This window comes from Pongo pygmaeus, chromosome 5, assembly GCF_028885625.2.
Source record: "Pongo pygmaeus isolate AG05252 chromosome 5, NHGRI_mPonPyg2-v2.0_pri, whole genome shotgun sequence".
In the NCBI taxonomy this organism is placed as follows: Eukaryota; Metazoa; Chordata; class Mammalia; order Primates; family Hominidae; genus Pongo; species Pongo pygmaeus.
Window position 1 is genome coordinate 89,361,253 of NC_072378.2, and position 21,648 is coordinate 89,382,900.

At 42.7% G+C, this 21,648-nt stretch overlaps 1 protein-coding gene across 12 annotated transcripts in view; it reads left to right on the plus strand.

Moving 5' to 3' along the window:
- The window catches only part of CASP8AP2 (caspase 8 associated protein 2), a 46,859-nt gene that overhangs the window by 5,477 nt on the left and 19,734 nt on the right, over window positions 1-21,648 (plus strand). For 7 of the 12 annotated variants that reach the window (XM_054491123.2, XM_054491124.2, XM_054491126.2 and 4 more), the window contains 4 exons: window positions 11,343-11,425; window positions 17,870-17,938; window positions 19,521-19,621; window positions 20,168-20,242. In XM_054491123.2, the coding sequence (XP_054347098.2) occupies window positions 11,371-11,425; window positions 17,870-17,938; window positions 19,521-19,621; window positions 20,168-20,242 (300 nt within the window). In that variant the 5' untranslated portion in view covers window positions 11,343-11,370. Of the gene's footprint in view, window positions 1-511; window positions 1,362-9,910; window positions 9,999-11,342; window positions 11,426-17,869; window positions 17,939-19,520; window positions 19,622-20,167; window positions 20,243-21,648 lie in introns of those variants that run through there. The other 5 variants (XM_063666428.1, XM_063666429.1, XM_063666427.1 and 2 more) reach the window with 3 other exon arrangements.

A 21,648-nucleotide genomic window follows, 5' to 3' on the forward strand; every position in this document is an offset into this window, starting at 1 on the left:
TGCAGCGGTGCAATCACAGCTCACTGCAGCCTCCGGAAGCATGTGCCACCACACCCAGCTAACTTTTCTTTTTTTTGTAGATACAGAGTCTTACTGTGTTGCCCAGGCTGGTCTTGAACTCCTGGGCACAAGCAGTCCTCCTGCCTCAGCCTCCCAGAATGTTGGGATTACAGGCATGAACCACCGTGCCCAGCCAAGATCTGTTTCTTATTTTTATTTCCACTACTAAGAACTTGAAGTGACACCTCGTTGTCTTCTGCCTTGTTTTGGTAGCCTTTTCTATCTCCCTTCCCACTCATATTTTCCAGACTCTTGCCAAAGTTAAACATCTAAGATGCAGATTTGATCATTATATTGCCCTGCTTTAAAAACCTTCACTGGTTCCCCCATTCCCTTCTGGATGGAATCCAAGTATCTTAATCACATAATACATCCCCTGACCTTTATTTTTTTTTGAGAGAGTCTCACTGTCACCTAGGCTGGAGTGCAGTGGCACGATCTTGGCTCACTGCAACCTCGGGGCCTGTGACTTTCTAAACTTTATTCTCACATTCTGATCTTGCCTTCCCATGTTCTATTCTGTAGGTGTTCACACCCATACTTGATTGTGAACTTATAGATAGATGTAGTGGGGAACAGATGTGGGGAGATCATGTCAGGAAGTGTTTGCCAACATGAGCCTAATTTAATTGAACCTTGGGATTTTGGAAACCTTGAGATAGTGAATAATGGAGCCAGAATGGTAGGTGTCAGTCTACATCAGGATAAGGAAGTTTTTTGTTTTTTTTTTGAAATGGAGTCTAGCTCTGTGGCACAACCTCGCCTCACTGCAACCTCCACCTCCTGGGTTCAAGCAGTTCTCTTGCCCTAGCCTCCGAGTAGTTGGGACTACAGACGTGCACCACCATGCCCAGCTAATTTTTTTGTATTTTTAACAGAGGTGGGGTCTCACCATGTTGGCCAGGATGGTCTCGATCGCTTGACGTCGTAATCCGCCTGCCTCGGCCTCCCAAAGTGCTGGGATTATAGGCATGAGCCACTGTGCTCAGTTGGGATAAGGAATTTGTACTTTATTTATTAGAAATTGGGAAGTAATGGAAAGTTTTTGAGCAGGATTGTGGTAGAACTAACCCAGTAGTTGTGCGTAGCATGTATTTGGAGTGGGGAAATAATTAGGTAGCTATAGTGGGGTCCTGAAACAAATCGAAATGGCAAGAATGGGAATAAATGGGAGAAATATTTCAGAGGTAGCATCAGTAGATCAGTAGTCTGTTAGGGAATGTTAGTGCTACTCCAAGAAATTAGAGAAATCAGGAGGTGAGCAGATATGGATGGAAAGATGATCTCTTGTTTTGGACTTGGTGAGTTTGTACCTACAGGAATGTGTTTATTAATGTTAGCATTTGTTTGTTTGTTTGTCTGTTTTGAGACAGGGTCTCATTCTGTCACTCAGGCTGGAGTGCAGTGACTTGATCTTGGCTCACAGCAATCTCTGCTTCCTGGTTGTGCTTAAGCAATCCTCCCACCTCAGCCTCCCAAGTATGGTTGGGACTGTAGGAGTGTGTCACCACGCCTGGCTAATTTTTGTATTTTTTGTAGAGATGGGATTTCGCCATGTTGCCCAGGCTGGTCTCGAACTCCTGGCCTGAAGTGATCCACCCACCTCGGCCTCCCCACAAAGTGCTGGGCCCACAAAGTGCTGGGATTACCGGTGTGAACCACTGCGCCCTGGCACCCAGCCACTATTTTTTTTTTTTTTTTTTTTTTTTTGAGAGAGTCTTGGTGTGTTGCCCAGGCTGGAGTGCAGTGTGACAATCTCGGCTCACTTCAACTTATGCCTTCCCCATGCTCAAGCAATTCTAGTGCCTGAGCCTCCTAAGTAGCTGAGATTACTGGTGTGCGTCAGCATACCTGGCTAATTTTTTTTATTTTTAGTAGAGACAGGGTTTTACCGTGGTAGCCAGACTGGTCTTGAACTCCTGACTTCAAATCTGTCCGCCTGCCTAGGCTTCCCAAAGTGCTGGGATTTAGGCATGAGCTACCATACTTGGCCACTAATTGTTTTTTTGTTTGTTTGTTTGTTTTTGTTTGTTTGAGACAGAGTCTGGCTCTGTCGCCCAGGCTGGAGTGCAGTGGCACAATCTCAGCTCACTGCAACCTCCACCTCCCAGGTTCATGCCGTTCTCCCGCCTCAGCCTCCCAAGTAGCGGGAACTACAGGCGCCCACCACCACACCCGGCTAATTTTGTTTTTGTATTTTTAGTAGAGATGGGGTTTTACCGTGTTAGCCAGGATGGATGGTCTGGATCTCCTGACCTTGTGATCTGCCTGCCTCAGCCTCCCAAACTGCTGGGATTACAGGCGTAAGCCACTGTGCCCGGCCCACTAATTGGTTTTTTAATGTTAGACATCCTCACATTTTTGGGATAAATCTCACTTGTCTGTAGTGCTTTTTCGTTTAATATCTTGTTGGATTCAGTTGGTTGATTTTTTTTTCTTTTTTTTTTTTGTGATGGAGTCTTGCTCTGTTGCCCAGGCTGGAGAGTGGTGCAATCTTGGCTCGCTGCAACCTCCACATCCCAGGTTCACGCTACTCTCCTGCCTCAGCCTCCTGAGTAGCTGGGATAACAGGTGTGTGCTACCATGCCCACCTAATTTTTGTGTTTTTAATAGAGACGGGGTTTCACCATGTTAACCAGGCTGGTCTCGAATTCCTGACGTCAAGCAATCCGCCCACCTTGGCCTCCCAAAGTGCTGGGATGACAGGCCGATTTTTTTTTTTTTAAGGCTATTTCTGTTTATGTTCATGAGAAAGATTGGCTTATAGTTGTCTGGTCTTGTAGTTTTTTTGTTTTGCCCTATTCTTGACCAGTTTTTTTGTTTGTTTGTTTTTTGTTTTTTTTTTGAGACGGAGTCTCGTTGTGTCGCCCAGGCTGGAGTGCAGTGGCACGATCTCGGCTTACTGCAACCTCGGCCTCCCAGGTTCACGCCATTCTCCTGCCTCAGCCTCGCGAGTAGCTGGGACTACAGGTGCCCGCCACCACACCTGGCTAATTTTTTTGTATTTTTAGTAGAGAAGGGGTCTCACCGTTTTAGCCAGGATGGCCTCGATCTCCTGACCTCATGGTCCGCCCGCCTCGGCCTCCCAAAGTGCTGGGATTACAGGCATGAGCCACCACGCCCGGCCCAACCAGTTTTGAAATTAAGGTTGTATTTGCCCCAAAAGATTATTTGCTTATTCGCAGATAGTTTTTTTCTGTTGTCTGGAACAGATTAACCTTTCATTATTATTTTTTTTTTTTTAGAGACAGAGTCTCATTATGTTGCCCAGGCTGATCTTGAACTGGGCTCAAACGATCCTCCCGCCTCAGCCTCCCAAAGTGCTGGGATTACAAACACAAGCCACTATGCCCGGCCTAACTGTTTTAAAATTTGTGGTGTTTGTGCCTTCTTTCTGTTTCTTGATTAGTTTTGCCATAGATATGCTTATTTCTCTTTTGACAGAGCCAACATTTATTTTTATTGATTTTTCTAGTGCTTGTTTATTTTTGTTAGTTTTTGCTGGTTATATTTTGATTTCTTTGGGTTTACTTTGTTCTTTTTCTAACTTCTTGAGGTGATTGATGGCCTCATTAATATTTTGTCCTTTCTTCCTATACATTTAGTACTGTAACTTTGCCTTTAAAAGTACTATTTTGGTTTTATCCCATAAATTTTCTGTGTTGTATTCATTGTTATTCAGTTCTGTACTTTTTCCCAGTTTCCATTAGTATTTGTTCTTTGACCTATGTTTATTAATTTCCAAATGAACAGGGAAATTTGAAAGTGCATTGTTAACTTTGAATTTTATTGGGCTAGATGGAAACATTTCTTTGATATTTGTGGAAACTTGCACTGCGGCTTGATACATAGATAATTTTTATAAATGTGCTTAAAACTAGTGTAAGTTCTTTTAATTGTGGTATGCAGGGTTATAAAATTATCAGATCAAACCTGTCAATTTCGTATTCAGAGCTATATCCTTAAATTTCTTTAACTGCTTGATCATCAGAGAAAAGTATGTTAAACTCTCTATTGTAACAATTTTTTTTTTTTTTTTGAGACAGAATCGCTCTGTTACCCAAGCTGGAGTGCAGTGGTGCCATCTCGGCTAACTGCAACCTCTGCCTCCTGGGTTCAAGTGAGTCTCCTGCCTCAACCTCTAGAATAGCTGGTTTTATTGGCACCCACCACCGCGCCCAGCTAATTTTTCTATTTTTAGTAGAGAGGAGGTTTCACTGTGTTGGTCAGGCTGGTCTCCAACTCCTGACCTCGAGCAATCCACCCACCTCCATCCATCCCAAAGTGCTGCGATTACAGGCATGAGCCACTGCGCCCTGCCTATTGTGACTTACTTATCTATATCAGTCAGGGTCCAGTCAGTAGACAAAAACTACATAGTAATTTGAAAGGGAAAGTTTAGTATAAAGAATTATTGGTCGGGTTCCGTGGCTAAGGCCTGTAATCCTAGCACTTTGGGAGGCCAGGGCGGGCGGATCACCTGAGGTCAGAAGTTTAAGATCAGCCTAGCCAACATGGTGAAACCCTGTCTCTACTAGAATACAAAAATTAGCCAGGCATGATGGCGGGTGCCTGTAATCCCAGCTACTCGGGAGGCTGAGACGGGAGAATCGCTTGAACCCGGGAGACGCTGTTTGCAGTGAGCCGAGATCGTGCCACTGCACTCCAGCCTGGGCTGCTGAGCGAGACTCCGTCCCCCCAAAAATAAAAAAAATAAAAAAAAAAAGGCCAGGCACAGTGGCTCACGTCTGTAATCCCAGCACTTTGGGAGGCCGAGGCGGGTGGATCACGAGGTCAGGAGATGGAGACCATCCTGGCTAACGCCGTGAAACCCCATCTCTACTAAAAATACAAAAAATTAGCCGGGCGTGGTGGTGGGCGCCTGTAGTCCCACCTACTCGGGACGCTGAGGCAGGAGAATGGCGTGAACCCAGGAGGCGGCGGAGCTTGCAGTGAGCCGAGATTGCGCCACTGCACGCCAGTCTGGGCGACAGAGCGAGACTCCGTCTCAAAAAAAAAAAGAATTACTGACAGGATTGAAGTAACTAGTAATTGTCAAGTAATAGTTAAAGAATAACTGAAAAATATAGGAATGTAAGATATAGGGAGCAGCTATGACCTCTAGGGTTTTGATAGATCATTCAAAGAAGAGCTGTGTTCCTTTACTCTAAGGATGGGATCCAGACCTCATGGAAGGAGCATTGCTGGGGGGTCAACTGGATGGTGGAGATGTTGCTAAGTGTCTTACTCTGTTCTAAATCTGCCAGAGGAGGTGTATGGGGAAGCTCCTGGGTGCTAAAGGATCTATGAGTTGGAGAAGCTACCCTCTCCATGAACCTAGCAAGAGGAAGCCGTATTCTGCAGGAGCCAATCATAATAGGAACCTAATGTACAGGAAGTGAGCTCGTGGAAAACCGCCCTGCAGGAACTGAATGCTGGAGACAGCAGGCTCTGTAGGAGCTTTGCTAGCCAGATGCACTGAAACTAGGGAAAGAATCCCCCTTCCTCTTCCAGTGTTCCTCCACCATTCTGCTGATAAGGTTTAACCTTGTGCCAGTTAGCAAAGGAGAAATATCTAGAAGGCCTAGCTCCATTATCACAGAAGGATGGATTTGGAATTGAGAGGCATAACTGTCACAGTCCCTTTAACTACTTTTTTCCTTTTCCTACAGCCTAGGAAGCTAAGAACCTTTAACTTTTTCATGTGTACACAGTGAGAAACCACACACATATAACTCCTTTTGATGACTTCTCTATATTACTGTGTATGTTCTCAGAAATTTTGAAGGACTATTAATGCATCATGTGATACAATTAAGAAATGAGCAGCCACTTCTTAAATTTATAAATAATCTTTTAAAAAATACCTTTGGTGGTGGGGACCTAGAATTAAGATGTGGAGATAATGGTCTGACAAAAAATTTGGAGAAAAATTTAAGACAGATGGGGGCAAAAGATCCATGATTAGCTGGTCCGAAAGTAGTGTTTTCTCAGTTGACTGTTCACAATCAGTTACAGATCAAACTTCTTGTTCTACTCCTTCCCCCCTTGACTAGTTGTTTTAAAAAAAAAAAAAAAAAAAAGAGAGACCCAGGATTACCAGGTCTCTTAGATTTATATTTATTTCCAGGTTTAACTTACTAGGTCAAGTCTTTTTCTAATTATTTTTGAGACATGGTCTCTCACTCTGTCGCCCTGGCTGGAGTACAGTGGCATGATCACAGCTCACTGTAGCCTCCACCTCACAGGCTCAATTGATCCTCCCATCTCAGCTACTAGAGTAGATAGTACTATAGGTGTGAACCACCACACCTGGCTACTTTTTTAAAAAATTTATTTTGTTTAAATAAAGATGGTGTCTCCCTATGTTGCCCAGGCTGCTCTCGAACTCCTGGGCTCAAGTGAACCTACCACCTTGACCTCCCAAAGTGCTGGGATTACAGGTGTGAGGTTTTTTGTTTGTTTTTCAAGACAGAGTCTTGCTCAGTCGCCCAGGCTGGCTTGCAGTGGCACAATCTCAGCTCACTGCAACCTCCACCTCCCGGGTTCAAGTGATTTTCCTGCCTCAGCCTCCTGAGTAGTTGGATTACAGGCACGCCCCACCACTCCTGGCTAATTTTTGTATTCTTAGTAGAGACAGGGTTTCACCATGTTGGCCAGGCTGGTCTCAAACTCTTGACCTCATGATCTGCCCACCTCGGCCTCCCAAAGTGCTGGGATTACAGGCATGAGCCACTGTGCCCAGCCCATTTGTTTGTATTTTTTTTTGTCTCGATGTGGTTTTGCCATGTTGCCCAGGCTGGTCTCAAACTCCTAGGATCAAGCAGTCCCTTCCACCTCAGCCTCCCAAAGTGCTGAGATTACAGGTGTGAGTTACCACACCTTTTTTTTTTTTTTTTTTTAAGTAATACCTGCCAGTAGCATAAACTAAAACTGTATGAAATAATAGTGCAGGGAAAGCTTTGATCTATTTGATCTCTTTAACCAAATCATTAGATTCTCCATTATTCTGAGAGGACACTTCATGACTAATGCTCCCCTCTCCATGTGACCGCTTACAGCTACTAGTAGATTTCTCATTAGGAAACCTCTGAGTATCTGATTTCACCAGTTGAATTTTGCTTTGCAAAGAGTCAGTTGTGTTATTTGCCAAACGTGATTGTGTTATTTGTGCTTTTTGTAATTGTGCAGGCTGTTTTATAACAGTTAATCAAATGAACTAATTGAAACAAATGTTAGATTGAGGAATGTGAGGAATGGAGAAAAAAAAAGATAATACACCTTGATTTTATTTATCTCTTGTGGTAGAACCATGATCTTTTCTTTGAATATGAATCCAATGATGAGAGTGTTGACATCTTTCTTGCGTAAACTACACCCATAAGACATTGCCCATGATTTTCAGTTTTTGTTTTGTCTTTGCTTGAGCCCAGGGAGGTTGCAGTGAGCTGTGATCATGCCACTGCACTCCAGCCTGGGTGACAGAGGGAGACTCTGTCTTAAAAAAAAAACAAAAAAAAAACTTAGATACTTTTTAATTGATCTGAGTATGGACTAGATTTTCTCCCTTAGTACTTTGGATCATTTTGTCTTCACTTGATTTGACATGCAGAGGTGTGTGTGTGTTTTGCTACCTATCTTTCCATAGCATTCTGCCTAGTTTTCACTAGAAAATAACTCCCTTTGGTATTGTGATCTTTCATCATACTGTGATTTAGAAAAATAGGAAAATGGGCATAATTGGATTTGACAATAAATGCACATTGGTAAGCTTTGAGAAAAACCCAGAATCGTATATAGAAAACCTTCCCCCAAACTAAGAGGGAGCCAGGAGACCAAAGAATGACTCAGACAAGTCCAGGTTGGCAAATAGATACATTTATTAGGACTAACAAGTTTATTTATTACAAGGCACTCCTGGATGGCAGCAGGACAGTTTTAGAGATCCATGCTGCCCTTTGTCTGTAAACTGTTTTTAAGCTAACTTTCTGGCTCATTGCCTACTGTATTTAAGCCATGAGACTGTTTTTCTTGGTAGGTTCTCAGATACTCCCCGGGATGTTTGGGTTCTCAGGGGTGCTTGCTCTTCAGGCTGGCACCATGGCCTTGGCTCACCTCCTGTCCTTCAGGATTCAGGCAGCAGACATACACCCTCCACTACATAAGCATATATCTCAATTGGTGGGAGCAGAAGTATGCAGGTGCAGGCTTGCTAATAATTTCATAGCCCAAAGTGGCCACAGTTCAGTGGCCATAAGCATCATTCATTGGGTTTTACTGGCAGATTAGAGGATGCCAGATAAGTTAGTGAAGAGAGACTTTTTTTTTTTTTTGAGATGGAGTTTCACTCTTTTTCCCCAGGCTGGAGTGCAGTGGCGCGATCTCGGCTCACTGTAGCCTCCGCCTTCCGGGTTCAAGAGGTTCTCCTGCCTCAGCCTCCCAAGTAGCTGGGATTACAGGCACCTGCCACCACACCCAGCTAATTTTTGTAGTGTTAGTAGAGACGAGGTTTCACCATGTTGGCCAGGCTGATCTCGAACTCCTGACCTCAGGTAATCCGCCCACCTCAGCCTCCCAAAGTGCTGGGATTACAGGCATGAGCCGCTGCGGCCCAGCCTGTTTTTGTTTTTTTACTGTTTTGGATTCTTACGTTGTTTCTAGTCTTACCATGAACAACACTTGTAACAGATTATTAGATGTGAAATTTTTGGGTCAGAGTATTGCACTTAAACATTTCATCAAATTTTTAATCAAATCAAAGCTGTTGCCAAATTGCTTTCATGGAGCTTTTATCAGTGTACACTTGAGAGAGCTATGAGAGTACGTCTTTTCCCATACGTTTGTCAACTAGTATACTATCAAACTTTTTGTTATTTGCTTGTCTTACTATGTTGTTGGTGAAAACATGTGTCAGGAGTCCCCAGAACCACCCCTAAGTTTGATGATTTGCCAGACTTATAGAATTCACTATGTAGTTGTACTTACAGCTATGATTTATTACAATGAAAGGATGCAAAGCACAATCACCAAAGGGAAAAAAGATCCATGGGGTAAAGTCTAGAGGAAACCAGGTTAAAGTTCCCATGGTTTTGCTCCCAGTGGAGTCATGCACTTATCTGTTTATTCCCCCAGCAACTAGTGATAGCAGGTGTGAAATGTTGTCTACCTGGGAAGCATGTTGGAGACTCAGTGCCCAGGCTTTTTACTGGGGGCTGGTCACACAGGCCACCTCTGCCTGGCATGTACTAAAATTTTAAGACTCCCAGAAGGAAACAGGTGTTTATGATAAACCATATTGTTTGTATGAACAGTTTAGGCACATTGAGCCACTTTTTGTCAGTCTGGAAATTGTGGGAACCCTCCTGAAATTTGAGTTCTTAGACTCCAGCCAAGGGCCTTAGTAAGCAGCCTTTCTAAGGATAAGTAGCCATGCCTGGCTATGCCAACACTTTCCTACACAACATGGCATATCTCATTGTTTTAATTTGTGTTTCCTTAATTATTAGTGAAGTCAAACATCTTTTAGTTCCAAAAGCTTTGCTTTTTTTTTTTTATTTTATGATTTGTCTGTGTTTTTTGACCGTTTTTCTATTTGGTCTAAGTGATTACTTTTTTTTTGGTATCATCAGTATTTCTTTTTTTTTTTTTTTTTTTTGAGATGGAGTCTTACTCTCTCGCCCAGGCTGGAGTGCAGTGGCGCGATCTCAGCTCACTGCAAGCTCCGCCTCCCAGGTTCACGCCATTCTCCTACCTCAGCCTCCGGAGTAGCTGGGACTACAGGCGCCTGCCACCATGCCCGGCTAATTTTTTGTATTTTTAGTAGAGACAGGTTTTCACCATGTTAGCCAGGATGATCTCGATCTCCTGACCTCGTGATCAGCCCGCCTCGGCCTCCTGAAGTGCTGGGATTACAGGCGTGAGCCACCGCGCCGGGCCTGGTATCAGTATTTCTTGTTAGTATTAATATGTGTTTGTGTGTGTGTGTGTGTGTGTGTGTGTGTGTGTGTGTGTGTGTTGTGATAGTAGTGATGGTTCTTATTTTAGTACAAAAGTTAATTTGGCTGGGCGCGGTGGCTCACGCTTATAATCCCAGCACTTTGGGAGGCTGGGGCCGGCAGATCACCTGAGGTCGGGAGTTCGAGACCAGCCTGACCAACATGGAGAAACCCCATCTCTACTAAAAATACAAAATTAGTTGGGCGTTGTGGTGCACGCCTGTAATCCCAGCTACTTTGGAGGCTGAGGCAGGATAATCGCTTGAACCTGGGAGGTAGAGGTTGTGGTGAGCCGAGGTTGCAGCATTGCACTCTAGCTTGGGCATCAAGAGCGGAACTCCATCTAAAAAAAAAAAAAAGTTAATTTGTATTTTGGTCTGTTTTATAAAATTATCATCATTTACTTTGTACATAGCTTAATGACAATTTTTTGTTTGTTTTGTTTTTGAGACTGTGTCTCACTCTGTCACCTAGGCTGCAGTGCAGTGGCACTATCGTAGCTCACTGCAGCCTCTCCCTGCCAGGCTCAAGTGATCCTCCTGCTTCAGCCACCAAGTAGCTGGGACTACAGGCACAGGCTACTACAGTCGGCTAATTTTTGTATTTTTTATAGAGATGGGGTTTCACCATGTTGCCCAGGCTGGTCTCAAATTCCTGGGCTCAAGCGATCCACCTGACTTGACCTCCCAAAGTGCTGAGATTGTAGGCATGAGCCACCATGCCTGGCCATATTAACAAGTTTAAAATTTTTGTTTATAGTTTTGACTTTTCCTGGAAAATATTAGGCACTTTTTTTGATAACACAAATCTGCTTTTAATAATGGTAGAGAGAAAGGCCAGGCATGGGGGCTCATGCCTGTAATCCCAGCACTTTGAGAGGCTGAGGTAGGTGGATTGCTTAAGGCCAGGAGTTCAAGACCAGCCTGGCCAACATGGCAGACAGGCAAAACCCTGTTTCCACTAAAATTACCAAAATTAGCCAGGCATGGTGGTGCACTCCTGTAATCGCAGCTATGGTACACTCCTGTAATCCCAGCTACTTGGGAGGCTGAGGCACGAGAATCACTTGAACCCAGGAGGCGGAGGTTGCAGTCAGCGGAGATCAAGCCACTGCGCTCCAGCCTGGGCGACAGAGTGAGACTTTGTCTCCAAAAACAGAATGATAGAGAATGAACTTTTTCAATGTGTCCAAATTCGAAAATTGCTTTTTGTTTTGAAGCTAGGTTTATTCTCTGAATTGTGAGGTTTATTTTAACAGTGGAAATTTTAAAATATTTAATACCGTAGGTGGTGACTTTCAAAAGGAAATAGGATCATGGCAGCAGATGATGACAATGGTGATGGAACAAGTTTATTTGATGTCTTTTCCGGTAAGAGCTACTTTTAATTGTCTTTCTAATTTCCTTTTTTTTTTTTTTTTTTTTTTTTTATGAGACAGGGTCTCCCCCAGTTGCCCAGGGTGGAGTGCAGTGGCAGCATCAATAGCTCACTATGACTTCAGACTTGGGAGCTCAAGGGATCCTCTCGCCTCAGCCTCCTGAGTAGCTAGGACTACAGGCACATGCCACCACGGCCATCTAATCATTTTATTTTTTGTAGAGAGAAGGTTTCACTGTGTGGTCTAGGCTGGTCTCTAATTCCTGGACTCAAGCGACCCTCCCTTTTTGCCTCCCAAAGTGTTAGGATTACAGGTGTGAGCCACTATGCCTTGCCTAACTTTACTTTTTAAATTACAAAATCATTTACCTATTCTCATTGAAACACAGTCATTATCAGCCTTTTCTCTCTATACATAAATGAATTAATACAGTAAAATGCCTGGGACATGGGAATGCTTAATAAGTGTGAACTTACTGTATGCTTTCAAGCCTCAGAATGTAGTCAAATTAGTGATTTTACTAATATGAATAATAATGATTTTTATTGTTATATCTAAAAATATATAAGATAGGTTTTTGTTACTCTTGAAGTTAATATTTCTAGTAAATGCAATGATGTTTGTTGTTCAGAAAAAAATTGGGCCAGGTGCGGTGTCTCATTCCTGTAATCCTAATACTTTGGGAAGCCGAGGCGGGCGAATCACGAGGTCAGGAGTTTAACACCAGCCTGACCAACATGGTGAACTCCGTCTTTACTAAAAATACAAAAATTAGCCGGGCCTGGTGGCATGTGCCTGTAATTTCAGCTACTCAGGAGGCTGAGGCAGGAGAATCGCTTGAACCCAGGAGGTGGAGGTTGCAGTGAGCTGAGATTGTGCCACTGCACTGTAGCCTAGAGCAAGACTGTCTCAAAAAAAAAAAAAATTGATAGTCACAATGGATGATTAGTTTGAAAAAGAGATAACTATCAATACCTGGTATTAAAATAAGCTCATAAAATAGAATTTCTTTCTTTTTTTTTTTTTTGAGCTAGAGTCTTGCTGTTGTCAGCCTGGGCTGGAGTGCAGTGTCGCGATCTCGGCTCACTGCAACCTCCGTCTCCTGAGTTCCAGCAATTCTCCTGCCTCAGTCTCCTGAGTAGCTGAGATTGCAGGTGCCTGCCACCATGTCTGGCTAATTTTTGTATTTTTAGTAGAGACGAGGTTTCACCATGTTGGCCAGGTTCATCTCGAGCTCCTGACCTCAGGTGATCCACCCACCTCGGCCTCCCAAAGTGCTGAACTACAGGTGTGAGCCACCGTGCCCGGCCCAAAATAGAAATATTTTAAATAATATGCAGAAGGTAAACTTCCAAACACTGACATAACATTATTGTCTCTTTCTTTTAATGGTAATCATGCTGTGACCTCATTGAATTTGTTGAGATATGGGCATATGTTTATTGACCAGAATAATGATTCCTATGCCATGAAGAGTAAGAAGGGCAGTTATAAAACATGTTCAGTAGAATTCCGTTTTTGTTTAAAATAATGTTTTAAACAATCCATATTCATAGATAAGGAAGAGTTCACACCAACTATGGCCATTATAACCATTCTGGGTGGTGTTATTTGGTGTTTATTTTTGCTGATGTAGTTTCAAGTTGTTATTCTGTTATGTAATTCTCTTTGATGTTTTTTCCTTTGAAAAATTTTAAGCCAGGCCGGGTGCGATGGCTCACGCCTGTAATTCTAGCACTTTGAGAGGCTGAGACAGGTGGATCACCTGAGGTCAGGAGTTCAAGACCAGCCTGACCAACATGGTGAAACTCCGTCTCTATTAAAAATACAAAAATTAGTGGGGCATGGTGATGCACGCCTGTAATCCCAGCTACTCGAGAACCTGAGGCAGGAGAATCGCTTGAACTGGGAGGTGGAGGTTGCAGCGAGCCGAGATAGTGCCATTGCAGTCCAGCCTGAGAGAAGAACAAAATTCTGTCTCAAAGAAAAAAAAAATTTAAGCCAACAAACTGAAAAGTTGGAACTATAATATAATGAACAGCATTATTTGTCACCTAGATTCACAAATGATTAAATTTTATCACGTCTGCAGCGATTAAAATTTGAAGGACAAAACTACAATTTAATCTGATTTTCTAGATGCAGCTGTTTTTATTTCTATGTATCACTGTCAAGTTGCTGTCTATACACATACATAGACATTTTTTTTTTTTTTTGAGACGGAGTTTTGCTCTTGTTGCCCAGGCCGGAGTGCAATGGCATGATCTAGGCTCACTGCAACCTCTGCCTCCCAGGTTCAAGCAATTCTACTGTCAGCCTCCTGAGTAGCTGGGATTACAGGAGCGCACCACCATGCCCGGCTAATTTTTTCGTATTTTTAGTGGAGACGGGGTTTCACCATATTGGCCAGGCTGGTCTCGAATTCCTGATCTCAGGTGATCCGCCCGTCTCGGTCTCCCAAAGTGCTGGGATTACAGGCGTGAACCACCGCGCCCGGCCAGGTTTGTTTTTTTTTGTTGTTGTTGTTTTTTTTGTTTTGAGATGGAGTCTTGCTCTGCCGCCCAGGCTGGAGTGCAGTGGCGCAATCTCGGCCCACTGCAAGCTGTGCCTTCCGGGTTCACGCCATTCTCCTGCCTTAGCCTCCCGAGTAAGTGGGATTACAGGCGCCCGCCACCATGCCCGACTAATTTTTTGTATTTTTAGTAGAGACAGGGTTTTACTGTGTTAGCCAGGATGGTCTCGATCTCCTGACCTCGTGATCTGCCCTCCTCAGCCTCCCAAAGTGCTGGGATTACAGGCGTAAGCCACCACGCCCGGCCCATATGTATTTTTTTTAGGCTAATCAAGTGAAGCAGTAGGAGAAGCATGTACATTTTAAAAATAGTCACAGCTACAGTGTACTTTCTACTTTGTGTCTTGCCTTTTTTTTTTTGAGACAGAGTCTCACTCTGTCACCCAGGCTGGAGTGCAGCGGTGCTAACTCAGCTTACTGCAACCTCTGCCTCCCGAGTTCAAGTGATTCTCCTACCTCAGCCTCCAGAGTAGCTGGGATTACAGGTGTGCGCCACTATGCCCGGCTAAGTTTTGTATTTTTACTAGAGATGGGGCTTCACTATGTTGGCCAGGCTGTTCTCAAACTCCTGACCTCAGGTGATCCGCCTGTCTCGGCCTCCCAGAGTGTTGGGATTACAGGCGTGAACCACTGCGTCCAGCCTAGACTCTCTCTTTGTAAACACACACACGCACACACACATACATATGTCTAGATGCACACCCATTTTTTTCCCTGACCCATTTGAGAGTAAGTTGTATACATTATGGCCCCTTACCCCTAAGTATTTCAGTATGTATTTCATAAGGAAAAGTTGGTTCTCTTATATAACCACAGTGTGATTTCAGTTTCATTAGATTTAACACTGATAAAATACTTTTGTATTTGATTTGCTATTTTTATTCCAGTGAATAATGTTCTTTATTATTGTAGTTGGATTTAGGTCATTTTAATATTTGACTTTAATTTGTCTCATCAGTTATTTTTTTCTGATTTTCTTTCAAATATTATTTGAGTATATATTTATTTACTTATTTTAAATTTTTAAATTTTTTTTTCTCCCTTTAGCACTAGTGCTAACTGCTAGTAATGTTTGAGTATATTTTTGAAATGCATTTCATTTATGTATGAGCTTTTTCACTGTACCTGTTTGTATTATTTTTAGTACTTGTTCGAGGAAGTGTATACATCTTTAACATTTTGTAGTCTGTTTACTAGTATTGTACCTTTTTACAATATCTTGCATGTATAGTTGCATCTATCTGCTCCCTTGCCTTTCATGTTATGAACCCCACAATAAAATGCTATAGTGTTTACTGGGCCGGGCGTGGTTTCTCATGCCTGTAATCCCAGCACTTTGGGAGACCGAGGCAGGCGGATTGCCTGAGCACAGGAGTTCGAGACCAACCTGTATAACACGGTGAAACCCCGTCTCTACCAAAATACAAAAAATTAGCCGGGCGTGGCGGCATGCACCTGTAGTCCCAGCTGCTCGGGAGGCTGAGGCAGGAGAATTGCTTGGACCCGGGAGGCAGAAGGCAGAGGTTGCAGTGAGCCGAGATCGCACCATGGTACTCCCTCCTGGGTGACAGAGCGAGACTCTGTCTCACAAAAACCAAAAAAAAAAAAAAAAAATGCTATAGTGTTTACTGTAACAGTTCTATGGATCTTAAATTAAGAAGAAAAATTAATCTTTTATGATTACTCATTTATTTACCATCTCCAGTCCTAGCATTCTTTGGTATCCCTCTAGTAGCAGTTTCCCCCCGTTCTCTATTTGCTTCTGGACTCCAGATATACATTATGTGAGGACTTTTGATATTATCATGTAGGCCACTAAGACTGTTCTTTTTTAAGAAAGTCCTCTCTCATCTACAGATTGGGTAATTTCTGTTGATCTGTCTTCAAGTTCGGTGGTTCTGCTGTCAAGCACATCCAGTAATTTTTTATATTAGATATCGTAATCTTCAGTTGTAGGTTTTTCATTTGGTTCTTTTTCATTGTGTTCTGAGATTTTCTATGTAGTAAGTTTGTGTTTGTCTGTGTGGCTTTTTTTGGAGACAAGTTCTTCCTCTGTCAGCCAGGCTGGAGTGTAGTGGCATGAACATGGCTCACTTCAGCCTCGACCTCCTGGATTCAAGTCATCCTCCTGCCTCAGTCTCCTGAGTAACCGGGACTGCAGGCATCTGCCACCATGCTCAGCTAATTTTCTTTTTTTTGTAGAGACAGAGTCTCACCATGTTACCTAGGCTGGTCTCGAACTCATGGGCTCAAGCAGTCCTCTGGCCTTGGCCTCCCAAAGTGCTGGGATTACAGGTGTGAGTCACTGCACCTGGCCACCATGTAGTAATTTTGGATTGAATAGTCAACATTGTAAATGAAATGTTAGACACTGGATGCTGTTAACATTCCTCTGAAGAGTTGTTTTTAATTTTAGCAGATATTTAACTTAGCTGAACTTACAATTCGGTCTCTTCTGTAATAGCAACTGAAATCTCTGTTTTAGATTTAGCTGGCTTTTTGGAGTTCTACCCTTTTTTGAGGGTCACCCAGAGATTTGGGCAGAATTTAGGTAATGCTCTTTGTGGATTTCTGTAATTCCCCTTTCACGTACTAGTCACTGTTATCATGACAAATTCTTTTCTCCGGTTCTTCAAGCTACTAGGACTGGAGGTTTCTATCTTGAGTTGTCACTGCCCAGTGTAGCTACAACGAGGGCCTGTCTTTATACAAAAAGCAGTAATAAAAGGGGACAGGGAACTTGGGAGGTGCTATTTTCTTTCAGTTGTCATTACCCTTTTAGTTTTTGCCTGCTTTAGGTTGTTCTCTAGCTCTTTAGATAGCTTCAAATATTTTATTTAGTGTCTACAGTAGTTACCTGCAGGAGGATTGGTTTCGTAGAAACTACTCTGCTATAACTGGAATTGGAACTCTTTCAGTAGAATATATATATATGAGACAGGATCTTGCACTGTCACCCAGGCTGGAGTGCAGTGGCATAATCATGGCTCGCTGCAGCCTTGACCTTCTGGGCTCAAGCAGTCCACCTTAGCCTCCCATGTGCCACCATACCTGGCTAATTTTTATTTTTGATATGCTATGTTGTCCAGGCTGGTCTTGATCTCCTGAGCTTAAGCAATCCTCTCTCCTCAGCCTCCTAAAGTGGGGGGATTACAGGTGTGAGCCACTGCACCTGGCCTCCTAGTATATTTTTGAAACTGAATTTTTAAAGTCTGTATCTGAGGTAGTCAATAAATAAATCTGTGTGCCAAAATCTTCCTGTTTATAACTGTGTGTAGAGACAATGTCTGTCTGTCTCTCTCTCTCTCCCTCTCTGTCTCTCTCTTTAATTTGAGACATGGTCTCACTCTGAAATCCAGGCTAGAGTGCAGGGGCACAATCTTGGCTCACTGCAACCTCCACCTCCCGGGTTCAAGCAATTGTCGTGCCTCAGTCTCCCTAGTAGCTGGGATTACAGGCATGCACCACCACTCCTGGCTAATTTTTGTATTTTTAGTAGAGACAGAGTTTCACCATGTTGTCCAGGCTGGTCTCCAACTCCTGGGTTCAAAAGTGATCTGCCTACCTCGGCCTCCCAAAGTGCTGGGATTACAGGCGGGAGTGACCACGCCCAGCCTTTTTTTGTATTCTTAGTAGAGATGAGGTTTTGCCCCATTGCCCAGGCTAGTCTTGAACTCCTGAGCTTAAGCGATCCACCTGCGTCAGCCTCCCGAAGTGCTGAGTTTACAGGCGTGAGCCACCGTGCCTGGCTTATCTCTTATTTAAAGCAAAACTGTTAAATCTCTTTTCCTGGTCCTTCAGTGTAGGAATGGAAAAATCTCAGTGCCTAAAGTCATTTTTAACTAATCTTTGCCTTTCTTGCAGCTTCTCCTCTTAAGAACAATGATGAAGGCTCATTGGACATATACGCTGGCTTGGACAGTGCTGTTTCTGGTATGTGAATTCTATAAAAATAGTTTCATTTTCTTGGTCGGTTCATTGTTTGTGGTTACTAAATCCTGGTATATCATAGCTCCTAAACAATTTGCTCATTCTTTGTAATTACACCAAGGTAATTCTTTTCTTTCTTTTGCCCCACGGTAACTTCCAGAACCCAATCTTAACCAAAGCTTGATCAGAAAAACAAATTAGCACACAGGTTTTTTATTCATCTTGGTCTCAGATTTAATTGAGCCTTGTGCAAAAACATTTTCTACTATTGAAGTGCAACTAGTGCTGGTGTCTGTTACTACTCATTCATACTCTTTTTTTTTTTTTTTTTTTTGAGACGGAGTCTCACTCTGTCACCCAGGCTGAAATACAGTGGCTTGATCTTGGCTCACTGCAACCTCCGCCTCCTGGGTTCAAGTGGTTCTCCTGCGTCAGCCTCCCAAGTAGCTGGGACTACAGGCACGTGCCACTATACCCGGCTAATTTTTTGTATTTTTAGTAGAGACAAGGTTTCACCATGTTAGCCTGGATGGTCTCAATCTCCTGACCTCGTGATCCGCCCACCTCGGCCTCCCAAAGTGCTGGGATTACAGGCCTAAGTCACCATGCCTGGCCGCACTCATACTCTTGAAGGTTATATGATATTAGAACATTTGAAAAGTGTAAGTTACTGTAAATATTTTTAAACGTGTCAGTAAGAGTGATATGCTGAGAATCTAATGACCTATTCAAATTAGAAATCTTTTCCATAATCAGATTTCTTAGAGTTCTGAACAGTTATGATCTTCATACCTAATTTGGTTGACACAACCATTTTAGGTAAATTGGTAGTCCATCTGTAAAATCAGTATAAATTTGGAATGTAGGATAAGTGAAATGTAGGATGAAGTATAGGAGATGGAGAAATGTATAATCTTTGAAGCAGACAAAATATCAAAAAGTGTAACAAGGCTGGGCGCGGTGGCTCACGCCTGTAATCCCAGCACTTTGCAAGGCCGAGGCGGGCGGATGCCCTGAGGTCAGGAGTTGGAGACCAGCCTAGCCAACATAGTGAAACCTCCTCTCTACTACAAATACAAAAAAAATTAACTGGGCATGGTGGCACGTGCCTATAGTCCCGCTACTCAGGGAGGCTGAGGCAGAAGAATTGCTGGAACCCAGAAGGCGGAGGTTGCGGTGAGCCAAGATAGCGCCACTGTGCTCCAGCCTGGGCGACAGAGGGAGACTCCTAAAAAAAAAGGTGTGACAAATATTTTCACTTTGTGAGGCCAAGGCGGGTGGATTTCTTGAGGTCAGGAGTTCGAGACCAGCCTGGCCAACATGGTGAAACACCATCTCACCATCTCTACTAAAAATACAAAAATTAGTGGGGCGTGGTGGTGTGCACCTGTGATCCCAGCTACTCGGGAGGCTGAGGCATAAGAATGGCTTGAACCTGGGAGGGTGAGGCTACAGTGAGCCAAGATTTGTACCACTGCCATGGTACAAATGGCATGGGTGACAGAGCGAGACTCAAAAAAACAAAATAAAAAAGTGTAACAAGTATTTTTATGGAAGGTTTTTTTGTTTGTTTGTTTGTTTTTAGACAGTGCTTCCAAATCCTGTGTACCATCAAGAAATTGTTTGGACTTATATGAAGAGATCCTGACTGAAGAGGGAACTGCAAAGGAGGCAACATATAATGATGTATGGGTTTCCACAGTTATTAAGGACAGTTATTTACTGTTTTGTAGCTCCTGAAGAGCAGTCAGCTGCTTAGTTTTGAACAGATATTTTGTTTAGGAACTTAGCTCTTAGACTAACAAATATTTAAGTCAGTTTTTGTCTTCAGACCTGTTTTTTAAAGGAATGTTTTCTGAATACTTACTAAATTTAGTTATAATTTTGTTTGACCCAATTTAAGCATCTGAATATAAAACCTCAACAGGCAAACAACGTTATAACATTTTTTCTTTCATGATATGTACAAAGTTAAATTATATGTTGCATAAAATGTCCTCAGACTTCTATTTCTTTCTACTATATTTGAATTTTAAGGTTTGGATGTTGAATGTGAAACTAAACAAAATAGATTATTTGTAGGCTTAACTTTAAAACTGGTTATCTTTCTGGTAAAAGTAGACCTCATCTGCCTTCTTAGTGAATTGATTTGCAAATTTTAAAATATTTCGAAATGCCAGTTAAGCTAAGAAAATAATTTTGAATGATACTTAATCCTTTTATATTTTATAGTTGCAAGTAGAATATGGAAAATGTCAACTACAAATGAAAGAGCTGATGAAAAAGTTTAAAGAAATACAGACACAGGTAGGGTATAAATGAAAACATAAAAAACAAATTACCAGGCACAGTGACTCACACCAGTAATTTCAGCACTTTGAGAGGCAGAGGTGAGAGGATTGCTTGAGGCCAGGAGTTTGAGCCCAGCCTTAGCAAGGTAACGAAACCTCATCTCTAGAAAAAAATAAAACAATTAGCTGTGTATGGCCCCCTGTAGTCCTAGCTACTTAGGAGGCTGAGGAGGGAGGACTCTTGAACTCAGGAGTTTGAAGTTACAGTGAGCTGTGATTGTACCACTGCACTCCAGCCTGGGTGACAGAGCAAGACCCTGCCCTGTCACTTAAAAAAAATAAAACAAAAAAAGTTGTTATAAATAGAAATTAAAATGTTAAAGTGTTGACAGTTTATAAGGAAGCTTTCTTTTAGTATTAAATGAAATAGCAAATGTGGCAAGTATGCATTATTTCCTGAGTTGATGAAATTGAACGAAATAGCAAATGTGGCAAATATGCATTATTTCCCGAGTTGATGAAACTGATAAAGGAAAACGGCTTGATTTGTTAAATGACATTGATTATAAAGGGTCTGTTAGACTTAGGCCAATGAATAGTTAATTAATAGAAAATTTGTGGAAATGATGACAACTGGTTTAAAAGAATGGTTTTGAGGAGCAAAGATATGGGTTTAAAATGGCTCTTGTGGGACACTGATGATGCCTTCACAGCTTTTGCCAAAATGACCTATTTTGTGACTGTGCTGCAAAAATCAGAAATGTCATGTCCTGTTCTAGTTTTTACTTTTTGGTAAAATTGTATCTCTTCCTTCTCTTTCCCCTGAAAGAACCAGTGAACTCTCAATTCTTTCTTTGTTTATCTGGGGACTAATACCTCTTTTTTTTTTTGATGGAGCCTCGCTCTTTGCCAGGCTGGAGTGCAGTGGCATGATCTCGGCTCACTGCAACCTCCAGCTCACTGCAACCTCCGCCTCCCAGGCTCAAGCGGTTCTCCTGCCTCAGCCTCCCAAGTAGCTGGGATTACAGGCACCCGCCACGACACCTGGCTAATTTTGTATTTTTAGTAGAGACAGGGTTTCAGCATGTTGGGCAGGCTGGTCTTGAGCTCCTGACCTTAGGTGATCCACCTGCCTCGGCCTCCCAAAGTGCTGGGATTACAGGCGTGAGCCACCACGCCCAGGCTGGACTAATACATCTTTGCAAGTTTAACCAAAGCTGTTAAATATAACCTAATTCTTATCATTTTTATTTTCAATTTTCAAGATCATGGCCCAGGCAGAACTTACTTTTTCTGCTGTTCATTGGTTTTCATTTCAATCTCTGTTTTAAGTAGTTTCACTTTAAGTGGAACTATTTCTGGTGCCAGTTATCTTCTCATAGTCTCAGCTTCCCCACCTGTATAAGAGGGATGAGTAGTACT